This window comes from Heterodontus francisci, chromosome 26, assembly GCF_036365525.1.
Source record: "Heterodontus francisci isolate sHetFra1 chromosome 26, sHetFra1.hap1, whole genome shotgun sequence".
Taxonomy (NCBI): Eukaryota; Metazoa; Chordata; class Chondrichthyes; order Heterodontiformes; family Heterodontidae; genus Heterodontus; species Heterodontus francisci.
The window spans coordinates 39,573,512-39,597,086 of NC_090396.1; the positions used below are offsets into that span (position 1 = coordinate 39,573,512).

The following is a 23,575-nucleotide window of genomic DNA, read 5'->3' on the forward strand; positions in this document are numbered from 1 at the left end:
AATACAAACATTCGTTTCTACTGTTTTATTGTGTAGTGACACTCATCTATGAATTACTACAAGACTTTGGGATACTCCTCAAAGTTAGCTATGGATATCATACCTCAGTTATACCATACCAGACATTTAAAAAGTGTACGTGTCTCAAAGTGTGTAAAGGAATTGAAACACTTTATGAACATGCAAAGGACATAAAGTACTTTATAGGCAAACATATTAAGAGTGAATTGATCTTGATTTTGGCTGATCAAAATTTCTTATTCAAAAGGTCAATAATGTACAAAGAATACAGCTAAGAGAGTGTTTCCTTGTTTAATCATTCCTCTATCAGTATCTACTAAAACATTCAAAATCAAGTAAATACAAGTATTTTAAAATCATTTACACTCCTCACTAATGAAAATAATAAAAGGCAAATAAGCCTAAAATGTTCTGGTTCTTTATGGACATTTCTTATAGTGGCAAAACTCCAGATAGAGGGTCATTGAAAGACACAACCTCTGGCAGTACTTACCTATAGGATATGCACCGCCTGAAGATTTATGAAAGACACATTAGAACGCTAAGGGCTGGATTTTTTGCTGGAGGCAGGGCTCCTGGCGCCGGGCCAAAAAAGGTGGGGGGCACTCTGCCTCTGCCTTTACATGCCACCCCATCCCCCATCACACGGGGTTGGGGGGGGGGGGTCCTCCTGCCTTTTTGATTCAAAGTTTTAGGAGGTGGGATCCCTGTCCCTTTAAAGACTTTAAAAGGACAGAGATCCTGCCTCCAGGAGCTGCCGGCCAACCAGAGGTCCGGCAGCTCAGCAGTATCGGCAGCGCCACTGCAGTGGCCTCGAACCCAGGGCCCAATGGTGGAACCCCGGAACAGAGGTTGGTGAGACGGAGTCGCTGGGACCAGTTCAGAAGGCCACAGCGAGGGGGATGTGGGTGGGGGGGGGGGGGTGGGTGGTGGAGAGGAGGGCTGGTTGTTCAGTCCAGGGGGAAGGGGGTAGGGGGGTCTTGGTGGGTAAAGATGTTCCTGGTGGGCTCTGTGGGCCACAAATTGCCCATGGAGGAGGGATCCTGCCTCCAGTCCCGAAGGGAGGGCACCTTGTAGAACAAGGCGCCCTCCCCATGTAGCAGAAGCCACCACCCGCCCCACCACTGGTAAGATCCCAGCGGCAGAGGGAAGAGGCCCCTAATTGGTCATTAATAGGCCACTTAAGGGCCTCAATTGGCCTTTGGGTTGTCAGCCTAGCCTGTTCCCGGGAAGATCGCTGGACGATGGGGAGACGACGGGCCCTCCACCCTGCCGCCCCCCACCTCTGATCCCGCCTAGATGTGTCTCCCATATGCTAGGCTGGAATTTGTTATCCTGCCGCTGCCCAAAGCAGTGGATGCGCAAAATGGTGGCGATCCCACCTGTGATGTTTTCGGCTGCACTGCCGCGATGTTGGATTGCAGAGTTCAACACTTCCCCCACCCCAGAGTATCCACTTGCAGAGTCCCCCACTTCCCTCACATCTGCAGATTGAACATAGTGGCAATGTCCGATGCTGAAAAAAATTCATGAAGATAACCACACATAACTTATCTAACCTTTGCAGGCACCGAGACCTTGGTGGCACTAGCTTTTCAAAGACGGGAAAGTGAAGGCACGTGAGTGCCCCATGTCATGCAGAAGGTTGTGAACGCCTGATAGGATCTCAGCGAATTATATACTAATGCATGCAAACCATATTTAAAATACAATCCCGTTGCTTTGCGGCATGGGTGCCGCCACGGAACTTTGCTGCCTCCAAGAATATTGAAACCTGGCATTTACGGCGTTGTGTTCTGTGGCGGACAAATCTGCGCCAATTCTCCAGCCCCTCTGCCAGAAAAACTGCCTTACAACAACACATAAAAGCCAGCCTGCTGAGTCAGCTGTGAACACACGTAAAAAGTAAAATTCAACTTGTTCAGTAAAGGGAGTAAATGTTAAGGTACATTTTGAGGACATTCAATAATTGATGTTGGGACCTGGCTTAGGAGTCCTGAGTTGCTCAATATATGTTTATTGATCAAACAAATGCCAAAATTTACCATGGCAGTTATTGGCAAAGTGACAGTATGCTAAAAGTTTCAAATTTCAGTACATACGTGGGTTGTAATTCCTGAAACTGATCATTTTCATTTGTATTTCTTTCTTGCATTTTGCTATCTTGCTTTTTGGGTGTTGAGCAACCTATCCATCCTGAATCATTTGCCTATACCCTTCAACTTGAATAGATGGCTCAATTATTGCAATATAATGAACCAAATCATTTTAGCCAATGGCAATTGAGATCTATAGGTCACACATCAATACAGTCTAATGCTCCATTAAAAAATGAGTTTATTAATTATTTTCTACCTATCTTTTCTCCATTCCACAGTGAGTCTGTACGAAAGCAATAACTCTGCAAAGATACATTTCCTTTGTGCACTATGTGTAAGCCAATCATAAATCCATTCTTTAAAACTGGTTTAGGTTTTATTGAACATAGTGCACAGAGGAAACCTTTTCCACAAGTTTATAATTCATTTAAAAAACTTTATTCTTTACAGATACCAGGTGCAATGATGTCAAATTATGTTTTATTTCTTCTATAAGTTACAATGTAATTAAAAATCATGGATCATTCAATATCATATGCAGATTGAAACAGACAGCAGTAGAAGATGCTACTAAAATGATAATGCAGTGCATGGAAATTAGTTTTTACAGTAGCATACAATTAAAAGTTATTAAAGTGGATACATTAATTTAAATTCCATTTGTACAGAACCATAAAGTGTGGAATATATTTAACCTTCAAGTCATTTACAATTACACCTTTGGGGGAGAGCATTTCTCCCAAAATTACTTAACTTTAATTTTAACTAATAAAGGCACAGAATTTTTATTAATTCCTAAAGAAAGGGAGTATTAAGCTAAGTACCAACAGGACAGACATTATAGAAGATGTATTTCCCTGAACTCCAAAGCAGACATCATGAAAATTTTATCACAACCTGAAACTTGAAAAAAAGTCAAAGATGGTATTCTGAAGCAATACTATTTTATGTCAATAAAATGTGCTGTAAACTAGTTTGTATAAGGATATTTCCATCGCAGAATGGCTCCATCTGAACTCACACTGATTATGTGATTCATAGAGGGAGAGATCTTAATGCGGTTGATAGTTCCACTGTGACCTATTCCAATATGTGTAACCTCACCTTCATTGTATCTCCACAATTTAATCAATTTGTCCTCGCCTCCTGATTTAAAAAACATGAAGATTCAAGTAAATGTAATCAGTATAAGATGTGAAATATTATGTAGAAGAATTACATTCAACAAACTGTGCTAATGATTTACAAAGCTCAAAGAACATTGGCAGGTAGTGCAATTTAGAGGAATACAGTGCAGCATTATTCATCCTGCTATGTTTTCCTACTGCAGGCCCCTGTGGTCTGTTTCATACACTTTATACTCTTGCCACAGAAGGCCATTAATACAATAAGTAGATTAGAAAATAAATTGAAAGAAACATATTGATGCAGTTCCAAATTGCTGTGTCACTGAGTAACAAGATTATGTTTGGAAATCCCCAGATGGTGAGTTTTAGGTTTCATCCATGCCATCAGGGAGCTTGCAAAACAAAGATTAGTTGCCTTCAAACAAGGAGAAAGCTAAAAATAGAGAGTGGTGAGTCATCTTGGCTGCTCTTTTGTATTTATTAATGCAGGTAGCACAGCAGGTAGGCACAGGCCTGGGTACAGGTCATCTGTCAACTCTCAACCAGGCAATGATGATGTTCTACAGTGAGAGACTGAATGAAGGGCAAGCAAATGGATACTTTAAAAAAGAAAGGCTATCAAGTGCCTATTTGTGCATATTAATTCTTTTTAATACAATGGCCAGAAATGTATGCCCCCTGTGGGGGCAGGCTGGAGGTAGGGGCGGGGGGGGCGGGGAGGGGGTGGGGAGGGCAGGGGATCGTAAAATTGTGTGTGAGGCAGGAGGAGTGTGCCGTTCCCTTTCCAGCCAGTCTGCAATTTTACAGGCAGTGAGGGAGGAGACAAACAGCCTGCCCACCTCAGGCCAATTGAGGCTCTTAAGTGGCCAATTAATTGCCACTTAAGGGTCTACTCCTGCCACCGCTGGTAAATTACCAGCAGCAGACGGGCACTTCATCAGCAATGGAGGCCGCCCAGGAATACCTGGCAGCCTCCTTGCGGGCCCGAGGCGGGGAGTCCTCCTGATCGGGCACCCTATGCCCCACGGTGGGCACCCCTAGTGGCTCCTGTTACCCCTGCTGGTACACCTCCACCTGCCCTCCTGATCGACCCCCCCCAGCCCCCCCACTTACCTTTGTCGGCACGAGGGTCTGCGATCCTCCTGAAGCTGCGTGCAGTCCCAGCAGTGGCTACTGCTCCTGGTGGCGCTGTTGGGACTGAGGAGCTGACGACCTACTGATTGGCCAGCAGCTCCTGGAGGCGGGACTTCCTGCCTCATAGGGGCAGAAGTCCTGCCCAAGGCCAATTAAGGGCCTGGGCCACGTAGAATCTCTGCGTGGCTCCCAGGCCTGACAGAGGAGGGCTTTCCCCTGACTTTTAGATGGTGGGTGGTGCTTCCACTCAACATTAAATTCCAGCCAACATAATTTGAACAAAAAGTTAAAAGTTGTCCTAAATTTGTAGATATCGATACAAAATTACCAGATTAGATTTCAGTAAGATTGGCCTGGAATTTGCTGTGGTAATGACGGTGATAGTGTCATTACTCCACTGAAACTGACAGCAACTTCTGGAGTTACCACCATTACAAAATACAGAAGTTGCTGTTAGTGATTCTATGCTTCTCCAGAGGGCTGTTGCACTCCCCCCTCCCCGACAACATCAATGTGAAATCAATCAAATGGACAATAACTTCCACTCTTATGCTGTTAGTCTCACCGTAAACACCTTTGAAAAAGTTACACCTTGTTGAATGAGGTGTATCTGGTTTTTAACGGTGTACAAACTTAATAATTACTGCTAAACACCCTCACTGGCCCTGAAAAGCTACTTTCATATTTATGGAATGTCAAATTTCCCTACAATGATAAAAATTCCACATTTTTTGGAAAAATATTTGTTTTTCTTTTCGACAAGTTTGTTTATCTTTATTTTAGATTCAATCTTAATCCAATCATTGCCATTTATTTTGCAATCTGAAAATTTAAATTAAAAGTAAAGGATATTAAGTGCTTTTAACTTTGTGGTTTTCTGTGTGTGAATACTTCAATGTTACCGGCTGCTTACCTACTTGGCGCCAGATTTAAACTGTCATCGGGAAAGGGGAAGTCCATGCCACAGAGATCTCTAGATCTTTGTGGGCAGCTGTCTTCAAGGTCACAGGTGAGCACCCTTGTTTTGCCACTGACTAAGGTGATTGTGATATCCAATGATTTCTTTCTTTTGGATACCGTTCTGTTACTTTATTTTTGAATGTATGGATTTTCAATATTGCCAACAAATAAGAGACTAGGATTATTGTTAACTGAGGAACCAAATCATGCAGATGCATTAAAGCAAAATTCAGAGAAAGGAGGGGGGTGGTGGTGGAGGGGAAGAAAAAGAGAGAAAAAGAGAGTGCACAAGAGTGAGAAAGAGACCTACTGCACATAAATTGTAGTTTATGGAGAATAAAAGCAAAATACTGTGGATGCTGGAAATCTGAAATAAAAACAAGAAATGCTGGAACCACTCAGCAGGTCTGGCAGTATCTGTGGAAAGAGAAGCAGAGTTAACGTTTCGGGTCAGTGACCCTTCTTCGGAACTGACAAATATTAAAAATGTCACAGGTTATAAGCAGGTGAGGTGGGGGTGGGGCAAGAGATAACAAAGGAGAAGGTGTAGATTGGACAAGGCCACATAGCTGACCAAAAGGTCATGGAGCAAAGGCAAACAATATGTTAATGGTGTGTTGAAAGACAAAGCATTAGTACAGAAAAGGTGTTAACGGACTGAATATTGAACAGCAGCAAGTGCAAACATGAAAAAAAAACAGTGGGTAAGCAAACTGAATAAACTAAGATGAAATGAAATAAATGCAAAAAAAGGTTGTAAAAAATGTAAAAAAGAAAAAAAGAAAAAAGAAAAAACAACTAAAAATAAAAGTAAAATGAGGGGCTGTCATGCTCTGAAATTATTGAACTCAATGTTCAGTCCGGCAGGCTGTAGTGTGCCTAATTGGTAGATGAGATGCTGTTCCTCGAGCTTGCGTTGATGTTCACTGGAACACTGCAGCAATCCCAGGACAGAGACATGAGCATGAGAGCAGGGGGGAGTGTTGAAATGGCAAGCAACCGGAAGCTCAGGGTCCTGCTTGCGGACTGAGTGGAGGTGTTCCGCAAAGCGGTCACCCAGTCTGCGCTTGGTCTCCCCAATGTAGAGGAGACCACATTGTGAACAGCAAATACAGTAAACTACATTGAAAGAAGTACAAGTAAATCGCTGCTTCACCTGAAAGGAGTGTTTGGGGCCTGGGATAGTGTGGAGAGAGGAGGTAAATGGGCAGGTATTACACCTCCTGCAATTGCAGGGGAAGGTGCCATGGGACGGGGACGAGGTGGTGGGGATAATGGAGGAGTGGACCAGGGTGTCGCGGAGAAAATGATCCCTTCGGAATGCTGAAAGGGGAAGGGAGGGGAAGATGCGTTTGGTAGTGGCATCACGCTGGAGGTGGCGGAAATGCCCAGGTGCAGCCGTCTACCCACCACCGCACCCCCTCCCAGCAGCATCCCCCTACCCTCCACCTCCACACCAATCCATCAATAGAAAAGCTTCCTCAGTTTGCTCCCAAGTTATTCAAATGTTGAACCCATGGCAAAATAATTTACTAACCCAATATATGGCATGACAATTACATTATTTGGTCCATTATGCAGTATTTTAGATATAAAGTCATAAAATGAATGATGCTATCTGGCTGTATGTCCAATTCTGAGCACCACACTTTCGTTAGGACGTGAAGGCTTTAGAGAGGGTGCAAAAAAGATCTATGAGAATAGTTCCAGGAATAAGGGACTTCAGTTATGTGGATAGTTTGGAGAAGCTGGAGTTGTTCTCCTTAGAGAAGAGGAGGTTGAGAGGATATTTGATAGAGGTCATAGAGTCATAGAGTCGTACAGCATAGAAACAGGCCCTTCGGCCCACCACGTCCATGCTGACCATAATGCTTATCTATACTAATCCCGCCTGCCTGAATTAATTCCATATCCCTCTATGCCTTGCTCATTCAAGTACCTGTCCAGATGCCTCTTAAATGTCGCTACTGTTCCTGCCTCCACCACCTCCTCAGGCAGCTCATTCCAGATACCCATTATTCTTTGTGTGAAAAATTTACCCCTTTGATCCCCTTTAAAACTCCTCCCTCTCACCTTAAATCTATGCCCTCTAGTTTTACTCACCCCTACCATGGGAAACAGACTCTGGCTATCTACCCTATCTATGCCTCTCATAATTTTATATACATCTATCATGTCCCCTCTCAGCCTCCTTCGCTCCAGGGAAAACAGACCCAGCCTATCCAATCTCTCTTTATAACTCAAGCCCTCCAAACCAGGCAACATCCTTGTGAATCTTTTCTGCACCCTCTCTAGCTTAATCACATCTTTCCTGTTGTGCGGCGACCAGAACTGCACACAGTGCTCCAAATGCGGCCTAACCAACGTTATGTACACCTGTAAGATGACGTCCCAACTCTTGTACTCAATGCCTCGGCAAGCATGCCATATGCCTTCTTCACCACCCTGTCTATCCGTATTGCCACTTTCAGGGAATTATGTACTTGCACCCCAAGGTCTCTCTGCTCAACAACACTCCCCAGGGCCCTGCCATTCACTGTATATATCCTACCCTGGTTTAACTTCCCAAAATGCATCACTTCACACTTGTCTGCGTTAAATTCCATTTGCCACTCCCTTGCCCACTTTCCCAGTTGATCTATATCCTGTTGTAACCTTAGACAACCTTCTTCACTGTCCACAATACCACCAATTTTGGTGTCATCTGCAAACTTACTAATCATGCCCCTTATAAATTAATGATTTGGATGTGAATGTATGACAAACAACAGAGGGCCCAGCACCGATCCCTGTGGCACACCACTGGTCACCGGCCTCCAATCTGAAAAACTGTGTTCAAGATCATGAGGGGTCTAGACATTAGATAGGGAGAAACTGTTCCCTTTGCCAAACAGGTCAAGAACCAGAGCACACTGATTTAAAGTGAATGGCAAAAGAACTAAGAACAACATGAGGAAAAACATTTTTACGCAGCAAGTGGTTAGAAACTAGAATACATTGCCTGAGAATGTGGTGGAGGCAGATTCAATACTGGCTTTCAAAAGGGAATTAGATAAACACCTGAAGAGAAAAAAATTGCAGGACTATGGGGAAAGGGCTGGGGAAAACGACCAGCTGAGTGCTCTTGCAGAGAGCTGGCACAGACAAATCAGGCCGAATGGCCTTCTTCTATGCCGTAACCATTCTATGATTCTAACAAAAATTAATTTTAATGAGTTTATAATATTTCCAAAATTGAGAGTATAGATCTGTATAATAAAACTATTGATACCTTGCAAGATCACAAAAAGTGTCTTATGGTACAGTGCATCGTGGTACTAATGCAGTACATCAGGGAGCGTATGTGCACACCTGTGATTCCCCACACAGCAGTTCATAAGCTCAACTGGTGTCACATGAAAGCAATTGGAGAGAGAAATACTTATCCAGAGGAAGACGAGCATGAAACAGAAAAAGAAAAGCTGATGGTTATGCCAGTTCAGACAGGACGTTTAGGCTGGAATTTTACTTTCATCGGTTGGAAGCTGTCCTCCGACTGATCCCGCCTCCGCCTGGCCCGGGGATCTGGACTGCATCTTACGGTCCCCAGGCCCTTAATTGGTCTGAGGTAGGACTTTCACCTCACTGAGGCAGGAAGGCCCACCTAATGGACCCACCAGCCAATCAGCGGGCCGGCAGCTCTTAGTCCCAGCAGTGCCACCGGGAGCAACCCAGTTGAAGACTCAAGAGGAAGGATGCCCCGGAATGAAGGTAGGATTTTGGGGACTCGCCGGGGGTGATCAGTCAGGCCCCGATGAGGCAAGGGTGCTCAATTGAGGGGACGGCGGGGGTGCGGTGGGGGGGGGGGGGGCGGGCTGTTGGGTGTGGATAGGGCACCGGTACGGCCCTCCATCCGGCACAGGGTGCCTGATCATGAGGGGCCCCCCCCCCAGGCCATCAGAAAGCCGCTTACCTTTATCAGGCAGCTTTTTGCAGGCCTGGGCCGCCCAACCAGCCAAGGGTAAAATCCGTGTGGCGGCGGGTGGAGGTCCTTAAGTGGCTGTTAACTGGCCACTTAAGGGCCTTGATGGTCTGGGGTGGGCAGGCCGGTTTTCACTGCTGCAGCCCTGTGTAAAATGGTGGCGGAGGTGGGAGCAGGTCAGGAAGGCCCCCCTGAGTCTCCTACTCCATTTTATGCCACCCCCGCCCCCCCTGTCACCAACCTGCTCTTTGGGTGGGGCATAAAATTCTGGTCAAAGTGGCAGAAGTTTGCAAGCAAGCTAGTTTCCTGAATTTTAACAGGGGAATAATGGAAAATATTTTTTTAAATGGAGGAGGGGAAAATATATACCTAATTTTGACTACAAAAGCTGTTGAATTGTCATAAAAATCCAGCTGGTTTATATTCATATTCAGAGATACAGCACTGAAACAGGCCCTTCGGCCCACCGAGTCTGTGCCAACCATCAACCACGCATTTATACTAATCCTATATTCCTACCACATCCCCACCTGTTCCTATATTCCCCTACCACCTACCTATACTAGGGGCAATTTATAATGGCCTATTTACCTATCTACCTGCAGGTCTTTGGCTGTGGGAGGAAACCGGAGTACCCGGCGAAAACCCACGCAGACACAGGGAGAACTTGCAAACTCCACACAGGCAGTACCCAGAATCGAACCCGGGTTGCTGGAGCTGTGAGGCTGCGGTGCTAACCACTGTGCCACCCCACTGCGCCATTGTTGCTTCTTTGAAAGGATGAACCTCATTTAAGAAAGCTTTAAATGTTGGCAATCTGTGTAACTACAGTATCTTTAATATTACAAAAATTCTCCCTAATAGGTTTCCAAACAGCACAATTTACTCTATATAATGTTTCTAGGTGAATCTTATATTCCCTTATCAATGAGTTCCTGCTGTTGCTACTGGGATAGCAAGTAGTTTTAGACTGATATCACATATATGCCACACAGGTCAATAAACAGCTCTATTGCAGTCCAGAATGCAATTTGTTCAATAGAACGAAAAAGATTTTTATCAGTAAAGACGTTAAGTAGCTTTTGAGTAAAATAAACAAAAGATGGAGAAGAATAGATACGTTGAAGCAAATCCAAAGCATTACTGTAAATCAATAGAGAGGACAACTATCGCAATGCAAGTGAAGCATAAACACTTTTACCCTCAACACCGAGATTAGATAAACATCTTGAAGTACATCCTGGGTATCGGTAGTTTTTTTTCCAACAATATGAAGTTTTAATTTTATGTAGGGGTTTATTGAGATTTGTATTTCCTTTGTGTTTCCATTATAAAACACATTCCGTGTTACTGATGTATAAAGATGAGTGCATTGCAGGATTGAATTTTGATATTATTGCTACTAGCTTATTGAGAAATAATTTAGATGTGATCACATAAAATTTATTTCATAATTATTAGCATTTCAGTCTGAAAATCATCATATATCAATGGCATAGATTACGCTGACAATCACAGTCTACATTGATGACTGCTGCTAGTAAAAAGCAGAAACAGAAGTGAAAAATTAGCAATCAAATTAACTGCATCCACATTATTCTAAAAGTAGATAACCCTGAGTAATTGGAAGGCAGCAATCTAGAAATTTATGAAACCTTCAAAACCACTTTATTGGATGATTCCATGATCACAATAACTATAGAAAATTATTTCATAGATGAAGATTTCGAGCTAAACCATAGTTTGAGATGTGTCTTACCAGTAACAAAAAAATCACCATTTGCTGTGATGTCCATTCCATTAACAGAACCAGATAAGGAGCCATCCAGCTCTCTGATAACTGACCCATCATACACTTCCCAGTATCCAATCTGAAATAGATAGCAACAATGTAGTACTTCCATTATTGAAACACATACACTTTTTAAAACATACATAAACCAGCTATTAATTCCGTATAATTTTGCTTTAAACTGGAAATAGTTCCCCACATATATATAGGAATGATATTTTTCCTCTAAACAGCAAATTATTTTCACTAAAAACCCGTCTTTCTGCCAGTTCTCCCTATAATAGTCCTTGTCTAATATCATGAAGTGGAGTTACCACCTCTTCTTATCTCATGAAGAGGAGCTGCATCATAAAATGTGTAGCAGGAATGGTTGTAATGGAAGATGCAATGTAATAAAACTTCAAAGGCAAAGCTCAGATAGGGTAGAAAAGTAAGGCTGCTACGTAAATTCAAGTTTTTTCTTCTTCTAAACTAATGACCGAACTAAAAGGCACTAGTTACCCCTCCCCCCGCCACCTTCCACAGAGTAGAAGATAAGGGTAACAGACTCCTGCCTTTTCTTAGTTAGAACCTTGTCCCCTTGATCTACTGTCATGGTTTAGTTAGAAGTGTTTCAAAATTTTCTTTTTTATACCATTTGCCATTTTGTATATGTCTACAATATTCTACTCCTGCTTTCTTTTAGGTTTTGTCAGTTTCTTTCCTGATAATTTCATTGCTGACAATGCGGTACAGTGGCACAGTAGTTAGCACCGCAGCCTCACAGCTCCAGCGACCATGGTTCAATTCTGGGTACTGCCTGTGTGGAGTTTGTAAGTTCTCCCTGTGTCTGCGTAGGTTTTCTCCGGATGCTCCGGTTTCCTCCCACAAGCCAAAAGACTTGCAGGTTGGTAGGTAAATTGGCCATTATAAATTGCCCCTAGTATAGGCAGGTGGTAGGGAAATATAGGGATAGGTGGGGATGTGGTAGGAATATGGGATTAGTGTAGGATTAGTATAAATGGGTGGTTGATGGTCGGCACAGACTCGGTGGGCCGAAGGGCCTGTTTCAGTGCTGTATCTCTAAACTAAACTAAACAATATGAAATAGTATTATAGCTTTTCTACAGATTACCTCCTGAACTTGTATTTCAGTGACCAGAACACTGCCCCTAAAGTAGAATGGTACACACTTCATTCAGATAACATAATTATTTTCCACCTCTCTTTCTAGATGAAAATTCCAATTCAGGGGTGAGAGTCCTGTTTGAAATATGCATTTCTTCACATAATGTCGGTGGCTACTTAGTTGTTGCTGATCTGGTTTTGCTTGTTTAAATTCCTTAGTTCTTGAGGATGGAGGCTGTTTATTGTGCTGTTTTTGGAAAATAAATCCTAAATCCACCAATAGTAACATGAATAACAACCACCAAGGCACGAGAGCCACGGTTAAAATCAGTGCGGCAACAAGCAAGGAGCAGCTGGCTTTGTGGGGTTAGTAAATGATCTGGGTTTCAGCAGCAACTTGGAAACAGCATGCAATCCAACAAGGAAAGAAGAAACAAATGTGGATGAGGGGAAAGTGCAGTTTATGAGTTAAATATGCCCATTAAGAGAAACAGATAAATATTTGAGGGAAAGGGATAAATGTAACCAGTGAGTGAAACAGATATGGACAGTCAGAGAAGGGGGACTGGTGAGAGAGGAGCAAATGAGGCAAGTGGAGAAAGATAATCATGGACAGCAGGAGAGAAAGCAAATTCAGCCGACAACAAGTGGATGAAACAGTGATTTTAGTCAGCAGCACAGACTATGTTACAGGAGGGTGAATTATTGTCACCTATTTCCTCTCTGCTACAGCTAGCTGCTACATTTGATCTTTTTTTGGAGAAGAACATAAATTGGAGAAAGGAGGAGACACTTTTTCTGCCTTGGACAGGTATTCATGATTTTTTACCATGACTTCCTGGTAGTTTGTGGAAATGATGGTACTTAAACTTGTCCACTTGCTGCTCAACACCAAATTGGATTGCAATAGATGGTCCAGACCTCTAACAGTTAATCTGAATTGCTACACAAAATCTAATGTAACTCCACAGCCCTTGTAGCTCTTCCATTGAAATTAGACAAATGTTTACATTCATTTGTTGGAAAAACAGGCTGAGCACCAGTTGTAAGCTTGCATTCCATCACCCCTTTGATTTTATCCCAATTCTCCACACTCTTTACCAAGAGCTTCTTGGTGTGCCTAGGAGAGACAGAGATAGATGGAAAGAGTGAGAGCAAGAGTCAGAACAAGTTTAAACACAAGAGAGAGGCAGGCAAACAAAAATTTAGAGACAGAAAAAAACAAAACAGTTCATACACAAGGGGGAGAGGAAGAAGCTTAAATACAGGATATGGAGAGGGAGAGAAATGTTTAGGTGTACAAGGATGTATCTAACAAAGTTGTACCTAACTGCTGCGAAATCAATAAAAAGGAATGAAACCGGACGGACCACCCGGCATCGACCAAGGCACCGGAAACAACCTGTCGACCCTGCAGATCCTCCTTACTAACAGCTGGGGGCTTGTGCCAAAGTTGGGAAAGTGTCCCACAGACTAGTCAAGCAACTCACGGAATCATACCTTACAGACAATGTCCAGACACCACCATCACCATCACCATCCCCAGGTATGTCCTGTCCCACCGGCAGGTCAGACCCAGCAGAGGTGGAAGCACAGTGGTAAACAGTCGGGAGGGAGTTGCCCTGGGAGGCGTCAACAACGACTCTGGACCCCATGAAGTCTCATGGTATCAGGTCAAACATGGACAAGGAAACCGCCTGCTGATTACCACCTACTGCCCTCTCTCAGCTGATGAGTCAGTACTCCTCCACGTTGAACACCAATTGGAGGAAGCACTGAGGGTGGCAAGGGTGCAGAATGTACTCTGGGTGGGGGACTTCAATGTCCATCACCAAGGGTGGCTCGGTAGCACCACTACTGACCGAGCTGGCCGGGTCCTAAAGGACATAGCTGCTAGACTGGACCTGTGGCAGGTGGTGAGGGAACCAACAAGAGGGAAAAACATATTTGACCTAGTCTTCACCAATCTGCCTGCCGCAGATGCATCTGTCCATGACAGTATTGGTAGGAGTGACCACCGCACACTCCTTGTGGAGATGAAGTCCCGCCTTCACATTGAGGATACCGTGTGTGGCACTATCACCGTGCTAAATGGGACAGATTTCGAACAGATCTAGCAATGCAAAACTGGGCATCCATAAGGTGCTGTGGGCCATCAGCAGCAGCAGAATTGTACACAACCACAATCTATAACCTCATGGCCTGGCATATCCCCCACTTTACCATTACCATCAAGCCAGGAGACCAACATAGGTTCAAGGAAGAGTGCAGGAGGGCATGCCAGGAGCAGCACCAGGCATACCTAAAAATGAGGTGTCAGCCTGGTGAAGCTACAACAGAGGACTATTTGCATGCCAAACTGCATAAGCAGCATGCAATAGATACAGCTAAGTGATCCCATAACCAACGGATCAGTTTTAAGCTCTGCAGTCCTGCCACATCCAGCCATGAATGGTGGTGGACAATTAAAGAACGAACTGGTGCAGGTGTCTCCACAAATATCACCATCCTCAATTATGAGGGAGCCCAGCACATCAGAGCAAAAGATAAGGCTGAAGCATTTGCAACAATCTTCAGCCAGAAGTGCCGAGTTGATGATTCATCTCAGCCTCCTACTGCAATCCCCAGCATCACAGATGCCAGACTTCAGCCAATTCGATTCACTCCGCGTGATATCAAGAAACGACTGAAGGCACTGGATACTGCAAAGGCTATGGGCCCTGACAATATTCTGGCGAAGGTACTGAAGACCTATGCTCCTGAACTTGCCATGCCCCTAGCCAAGTTGTTCCAGTAAAGCTACAACACTGGCATCTACCCGGCAATGTGGAAAATTGCACAGGTATGTCCTGTACACAAAAAGTAGGACAAGTCCAACCCGGCCAATTACCGCCCCATCAGTCTACTCTCAGTCATCAGTAAAGTTATGGAAGGTGTCATCAACAGTGCCATCAAGCAGAACTTGCTTAGCAATAACCTGCTCAGTGACACTCAGTTTGGGTTCTGCCAGGGCCATTCAGCTCCTAAACTCAACACAGCTTTGGTTCAAACATGGACAAAAGAGCTGAACTCAAGAGGTGAGGTGAGAATGACTGCCCTTGACATCAAGGCAGCATTTGACCAAGTATGGCATCAAGGAGTCCTAGCAAAACTGGAGTCAATGGGAATCAGGGGGAAAACTCTCTGCTGGTTGGAGTCATACCTAACGCAAAGGAAGGTGGTTGTGGTTGTTGGAGGTCAATCATCTGAGCTCCAGGACATCACTGCAGGAGTTCCTCAGGGTAGTGTCCTAAGCCCAATCATCTTCAGCTGCTTCATCAATGACCTTCCTTCAATCATAAGGTCAGGACTGGGGATGTTCGCTGATGATTGCACAATTTTCAGCACCATTCGCAACCCCTCAGATACTGAAGCAGTCTGTGTAGAAATGCAGCAAGACCTGGGCAATATCCAGGCTTGGGCTGATAAGTGGCAAGTAACATTCGCACCACACAAGTGCCAGGCAATGACCATCTCCAACAAGAGAGAATCTAACCATCTCCCCATGACATTCAATGGCATTACCATCACTGAATACCCCATTATCAACATCCTAGGGGTTACCATTGACCAGAAACGGAACTGGAGTAGCCATATAAATACCATGGCTACAAGAGCTGGCCAGAGGCTAGGAATCCTGTGGCGAGTAACTCATCTCCTGATTCCCCAAAGCCTGTCCACCATCTACAAGGCACGAGTCAGAAGTGTGATGGAATAGTCTCCACTTGCCTGGATGGATGCTGCTCCAACAACACTCAAGAAGCTCGACACCATCCAGGACAAAGCAGCCTGCTTGATTGTTCATGGAAGTGGTGCCATTCACTCCCTCCACCACCGACGCACAGTGGCAGCAGTATGTACCATCTACAAGATGCACTGCAGCAATGCACCAAGGCTCCTTAGACAGCACCTTCCAAACCCAGGACCTCTACCAACTAGAAGGACAAGGGCAGCAAATGTATGGGAACACTACCATCTGCAAGTTCCCCTCCAAGTCACACACCATCCTGACTTGGAACTATATCGCCGTTCCTTCACTGTTGCTGGGTCAAAATCCTGGAACTCCCTTCCTAACAGCACTGTGGGTGTACCTACCCCATATGGACTGCAGCGGTTCAAGAAGGCAGCTCACCACTGCCTTCTCAAGGGCAATTAGGGATGGGCAATAAATTCTGGCCTAGCCAGCAATGCCCACATCCCATGAATGAATAAAAAAAAAGGAGAGCGAAGTTTAAACATGCAAATAGGTTTAGCCACATCGGCCCATCGGGAGAGAAAGAAGTGGACATGGAGAGGGAGAGAAGTAGAGCAGGAGGTAGGAAAAGTAAGAGGAAAAGTTAGGAGGAAGCTAAGATACACATCAATTGAGTGAGAAAAACAAATCTGCACAGAGACAGAGAAAGAAAACAACAACTGTAGGGTAGTAGAGATTAATTTTGGTAATTTTGTTGTCACGTGAATCAGCGGCCATGAGTACATGCTTACAGAACATGAAGGCCTGGAATTTCCTCCATAGGCACTAACCAAAAACTAGACTTGAGTATGCTCCCATTTTCGTTGATGTCAAGTTACGCTCAAATCTCCAATGAATCTCACTAGCATACGTCCGAACGTAAATTCAGTGGAAATCAGCATAAACATTTGGAGGTCCAGGAAAGTGCTGAGCTCACACTGTATATTTCTTCTTTTTAAGTATGAAAAGTAAAGTTGCAACTCATTTAACCATCATTCATGTGCATTAGGCACAGCACGTTTAACAATAAGCAATCAGTGAAGCTTTTCAATTGTTAATGTGGCTTATATGCAGGCAAAAATTCAACTTAGAGGGTATGGCATGGTGGCCGTTACTAAGACATGGCTGCAAGATGATCAGGATTGGGAACTAAATATAACAGGCTATAAGATCTGCAGGAAAGATAGGGAAAATGGGAGACAGGAAGGAGTAATCGTTGTGATTAAGGATGAAATCACTTTGATATGAGAGGATATAACAAGAGATAATCAGGCAATGCAGACTTTATGTGTAGAATTAAGAAATAGAAAAGGAATTGAGACTGTCGTGGGAGCTATGTATGGGGTCCCTGGTAGCAGCAATGAAGTGTTAGAACATATAAATGCAGAGATTGGACAAGCATGTAACAAAGGCAAAATGGTTCTAATGCAGATTTTAAATTTCATGTAGATTAGGTTAAGCAAACTAGTTTATGACAGAAAAGTAATGGCTGGAATTTTATGCTGGGCAAGAGGCCCTGCCCAACAGCCAGAAAAGTCAGGGGTGAGCCCGCCTCTGCTGGGCCTGGAAGCCATGCTACGATTTTATGTGGCCCAGGCCCTTAATTGGCCTCGGGTGGAACTTCCGCCCCCTGAGGCAGGACGTGCCGCCTCCAAGAGCTGCCGGCCAATCAGCAGGCCAGCAGCTCTCAGTCCCAGCAATACTACCCTGAGCAGTGGCCACTGCTGAGACTGCAGCTGGGGAGAGGAGCAAGAGGGATGCCAGTCCCGAGATGAGGATAAGTGTGTGGGGCCTCACCAGGGACAATTGGCTGGGCCCCGACAAGGCAAGGGTGGGGAGCGGGGGAATGCAGTGCAGTAGGGTTGGCTTGTGCCATGTGGGGGTCCTCTGTGGGGCAGGGTGCCCGATCAGGAGGGCCCCTAGCCAGCAAGGAGGCCACCAGGTTTTACTGAGCGGCCTTCTTAGGCTTTGAGCTGCCTGTCCGCTGCTGGTAACATACCAGTGGCGGAGGGAGGAGGCCCTTAAGTGGCAGTTAATTGCCCACTAAAGGGCCTTAATTGGCTTGGGGCAGATGAGCCACTTTTTGCCGTTGCTGCCGCTCGTAAAATTGCAGCAGGGGTGGGCAGGCGACGGGAATGGCACTCCCCGCCTCCCTCTTGATTTTACTCGTCTCCCCCGACAGGCTTCGGGGAGTCAGGAGGTGAGTTACTCACTGCAAAATTTCCAGCCTCTGACCTACTCTTGTAGCCACAGTATTTATATAGCTGGTTCAGTTAAGTTTCTGGTCAGTGGTGACCCCTGGGATGTTGATGTTTAGGGATTCAGCGATCGTAATCCTGTTGAACATCAAGGGAAGATGATTAGATTCTCTCTTGCTGGAGATGATTATTGCCTGGCACTTGTGTGGCGCAAATGTTGTCTGCTACTTATCAATCCAAGCCTGAATGTTGTCCAGGTCCTGGTCCTGCATGTGGGTATGAACAGCTTCTGCATCTGAGGAGTCGCGAATGAAACTGAACAACTGTGAAATCATCAGTCAACATCCCCACCTCTGACCATATGATAGAGGGAAGGTCATTGATGAACCAGCTGAAGATGGGTGGACCTAGGCCACTTCCCTGAGGAACTCCAGCAACAATGTCCTGGGGCTGAGATGTTTGGCCTCCAACAACCACAACCATCTTCCTTTGTGCTAGGTATGACGTCAAACAATGGATAGTCTTCTCCCTGATTTCAATTTTGCTACAACTCCTTGATGCCACACTCGAAAATGCTGCTTTGATGTCAACAGCAGATATTCTCCCCTTGCCTCTGGACCAAGCCTGTAATGAGGTCTAGAGCCAAAGGGCCCTGGCGGAACCCAAACTGAGCACCCGTGAGCAGGTTATTGCTGAATAAGTGCTTCTTGACAGCACTGCCAATGACACCTTCTATGACTTTGTATGATGCATCTCAGCCTCCACCTGAGGTCCCTAGCATTACAGATGCCTATCATCAGCCAACTGGATTCACTTCACATAATATCACGAAACGGCTGAAAGCACTGGATACAGCATAGCCTATGGGCTTTGACAACATCCCGGCTGCAGTACTGATGATTGAGAGTAGACTGATGGGGCGGTAATTGGTCGGGTTGGATCTGTCCTGCTTTTTGTGGACAGGGTATTCCTGAGCAATTTTCCACCTTATCAGGTAAATGCCAGTGTTGTAGCTGTTCATGGAATAGCTTGGCAAGGGGCATGACTAGTTCTGAAGCACAAGTCTTCAGTATTACATTTATCTAATAGTTAACAAGTTTAACAGCATTGGAAAGGGAGGTATGCAAAACAGCTGCTAAGATTCTAGATTTAGGTTAGGCTGACTTCAATGCGATGAGACACAATGTTCACAGTAAACTGGGAAAATCTGTTAAAATGACAGAAGATCAGTGACATGTTTTTAATTTACTGGATACAGAACCAGTTTATATCCCTAAAGGCAAGAGCTCTACTTACCAAAAAAAAAGCAATGAATTACTAAAGAGGTAAAGGACAACATAAAAGTAAAGAAAAAGTATACAAAAATGCAAAAACCATTACAGATCCTGGCAACTAGGAGTGATACAAAGAATTAAAGGCCTGCTCAGGTCAGGGAAAAGAACCTGACCCGAACCCGACCGAACCACAGCGGGCCCGAGCCCGACCCAGCCCGAGTTCCTCCGATTTTGCCCTGAGTCCGACCCGACCTGAGCCTGACCCAGACTCGACCCGACCCAACCTTCCCTTTACTTACCTTCCTGACACCGAACCTGCAGGAAGCTGCAGCGCAGACGTGATGATGTCATAGTGACGGCACTCACTCACTGCGCAGACTCAGTTTCGTCCCGGACTCCCAGCTCAGGTAAGTTTTTTAATTTCAATACTTACCAGCAGAGCACTTACCGTGTGTGTCCGGCCCGAACCAGACCCGGCCCAACCCGACCCAAGCCTGAAAGCCGGACCTGGAAGAGGGGCCTGACCCAACCTGAACCCGAAACATGTTGTCGGGTCCCGTCGGGTTCGGGTTGGGTAGCAGGCTTTTACAAAGAATAACAAAACAGATAGCTACAAAAAGGGAGGAAGGAAAAAAAACTTTTAAAGGATATCAAAACCAACACAAAAGAGTTTTACAATTATGGGAAAAAAGGGAAAAAGGATGGGCAGAGGCAATGTGGGCCCCTTGAAAACTGATAAGGGTAATATTGCAAACGAAAATAAGGAAATGGCAGACATGTTGAACAATTTGCATGACTATAAACAGTAGCAGAAGAGAACAGCATGCCAGACTCCCAACGAAACTAATATTAGAATTAGAATTAGAATTAGAATTAGAATATTGAATCAGGGATGGGGATTCACCCAAATTAATTTAAGAAAAATAACAGTAATGAAGAAAATAATGGCACTAAAACATGACAAATCCGCAGGACAAAGTAGTTTGCATACCAGAGTTTTAAAGGAAGTAGGTAAGCACAATGCACAACCATGATTAGAGAAAGCCGGCATGGATTTCTGAAGGGTAGGCCACATCTGATCAACCTGATTGAATTTTTTGAAGAGGTGACTAAAGTAGGGAACAAGGGAATGTCTATGGATGTTATTTATGAGGACGTCTAGAAGGCATTTGATAACATCCCTCATAAATGACTGTTAGCTAACACTGAAGCTTTTGGAATTGAAGGCAAATTATTGACCAAGTTAGAAAACTGGCTGAGCAGCTGGAGATGGACAATAGTAGTAATGGGCAGGTACTCTAGCTGACAGACTGTGACTAGTGGTGTACTGCAAGGATCTGTTTTGGGACCTCAACTATTTACTATATTTATTAACTTAGATAATGGGATATGAAGCCACATATCCAGTGCCGGTGGCACAAAGATAGGTGGCGTTGTGAGCAGTGTGGATGTAAGCATGAAATGATAAAGAGACAAATAGATTAAGTGAATGGGCTAAACTGTAGCAAATGGATTTCAATGCAGGCAAATCTGAGGTCATCCACTTTCATAAAAAGGATAGAACAGAGGACTTTCTAAATGGTGAAAACCTAGAAACTGTGGAGGTCCAAAGAAACTTGGGGATGTCACAAAAGATTTTATTTTTGTACTAAAATCTTGATCTTCTCTGTGTTTCAAAAAAAAACTGAGAAACGGATATTGCTCAGTGAACGACACCTGCAAAAATAACTGGAATTCCAGCAATATTTTGAAAGGAAGTTCAGAACAAAGAATTGAACTTTATGGGTGTTTTGAAAGGAAGTTAAACTTGTAAAAGGACAGGAAGGTCAGCAGTGTCAAAGAAATCACAGGGGTTTGACATTTCTTCAGAGCAGCTTGAGTGACATGGGGGAGACACTGCGTCTGGACACGTGACCATGTTCAGGAAGGTGCTTTTTTCACTTTGGACCCTTTAAAAGCCTGTGAATTGGACAAAGAGCAGGCATTTGAAATCTTTGCTTGCCTGTCTGGAGCCAGAGAAACAAGACCCAGAAAGGTGTTACCTCTCTCTGTAAAGGAGACCCGCATCTCTTGAAAAGGAATCCTGCATTTGAAAGGTAGCAGATTCCAGTTGCCTCCAGTCTCTGAAGAATTTCTGCATCCAGTGAGATTCCTGCTGCCTCTTGTGTTCTAACAAAATCCTGAAATCTGAAGAATTCTTCTACTGCTAAACTGCTGCTTCACAACCCAAGCAGACCTGTTGCTACAGCCCTGATGAAAGACCTATGTGACATGCTGCAGTTAAATTGCCATGAACACCGACACATCACAGACTGTTCATCAACCACATCTGGAGAGACTTCAAGTGGTATCTGACTATTCAACTCTGGGACACCTCACTGTACTGAAAACATCCTACCAGAACGTGAACCTCAATTTTTTTTTTTATTATTCCTTCTATTCCTAAGAAACAGTTATAATCCAAGACCCCCTTTTGAAACTGGTTAACCATTTCCTTTTGAATGCACGTGCGTGTTCAAGAGGGTTAAGGGAATAAGGGATTTTTCATGTATATATTTATCTTGTTAGTAGTTAAGACCTATTATTTCTTTTCTAATAAATAGTTAATGTTATTATTGTTTAAAGAAACCTGGTTTGGTGTGCTTTATTCTGGGGGAAAAATACAGTGTCTAATTTGGCCAGTCTTTGGTAGATGGGAAACTTTATTTGATATGCTATGACCTGTGGAATCATGGGTCTAAATTAACAGTGCATTACTCCCACCTTGGTTGTGACGGGGTCCATGTATATAAATCATTAAAATATCATGGATTTTTACAGAAAATAATCAAAAGGTTAATGGAATGACTGGCCTTTATATCTCGAGGACTAAAATACATGAGGGTAGAGGTATACTACAGCTACACAAAGCCCTTGTTAGACCACAGCTGGATTGCTGTGAGCAGATCTGGGTACCACATCTTCCGAAGGATTATATTAACCTTAGAAGAAGTGCAGTGTAGATTTACCACAAAGATACCTGGGTGCTGTCAAGAGGTTACAGAAACTCGGGTTGTATACCCTAGACTTTAGAAAGTTAAGGGGTCATCAAAGTTTTCAAGATATTAAGGGGGTGGATAGAAAGAAACTATTTCTGATGGTTCAGAAGTCTAGAGCTAGGGAGCATAGTCTAAAAATTAAAGCCAGATCTTTCAATAGGGAAGCTAGGAAACACATCTGCATGCAAAGAATGGTAGAAGTTTGGAATTCTCTTCTGCAAACAGCAATTGATGCTAGGCAATTTGCTAATTTTAAATCTGAGATTTTTTTTTTATGTTAACCACAGGTATAAGGGCTATGGGTATATGGAGTTAGGATACATATCAGCCATGATCTTATTGAATGGCTCAAGGGGCTAAAAGGCCCAATGTTGTTCCATGTTCATATATTATATACTTATTTCATAAAAATGCTTTCAAAAAAACAGAAAATAAAGTTTAGGTCTAAAGATAGGACTGATTAATGTAAAGTCTTTGTGGAGACAAAGTCTCGTCTTCACTCTGAGGATACTCTCCATCGTGCTACATGGGATAGATTCAGAACAGATCTAGCAACTCAAAACTGGGCATCCATGAGGCACGGAACGTCATCAGCAGCAGCAGAATTGTATTCAACCACTATCAGTAACCTCATGGCCTGGTGTATCCGTACCTCTACCATTGTCATCAAGCCAGGGGTCAGCACTGGTTCAATGAAGAGTCCAGAAAAACAGCATGCCAGGAGCAGAACCAAGGATACCTAAAATGAGGTGCCAACCCGGTGAAGCTACAACACAGGGTTACATGCAAGCTAAACAGCAGAAGCAGCTTGCAATAGACAGAGCAAAGCCATCCCACAACCAACAGATAAGATCAAAGCTCTGCACTCCTGACAAATCCAGTCATGAATGGTGGTGGACAAATAAACAACTAACCGGAAGAGGAGGCTCCACAAACATTCCCATCCTCAATGATGTGGGAGCCAAGCAGGTCAGTGCAAAAGTCAAGGCTGAAGCATTTGTACCCATCTTCAGCCAGAAGTGTTGAGTGAATGATCCATCTCGGCCTCCTCCTGAGGTCCCTAGCATCAAGACGCCATTCTTCAGCCAACTG

The 23,575-nt window shown here is 44.2% G+C and overlaps 1 protein-coding gene across 2 annotated transcripts in view; it reads right to left on the reverse strand.

The window, feature by feature from the left end:
• Nucleotides 1-2,395: 2,395 nt before the first annotated feature.
• Nucleotides 2,396-23,575, reverse strand: part of cfap52 (cilia and flagella associated protein 52) — an 85,431-nt gene continuing 64,251 nt past the window's right edge. Inside the window, exons 14-15 of one of the 2 annotated variants that reach the window (XM_068058693.1) lie at nucleotides 11,062-11,173; nucleotides 2,396-3,266 (exon numbers count right to left, since the gene is read on the reverse strand). In XM_068058693.1, the coding sequence (XP_067914794.1) occupies nucleotides 3,091-3,266; nucleotides 11,062-11,173 (288 nt within the window). In that variant the 3' untranslated portion in view covers nucleotides 2,396-3,090. The remainder of the gene's footprint in view (nucleotides 3,267-11,061; nucleotides 11,174-23,575) is intronic. The other variant, XM_068058694.1, reaches the window with a different exon arrangement.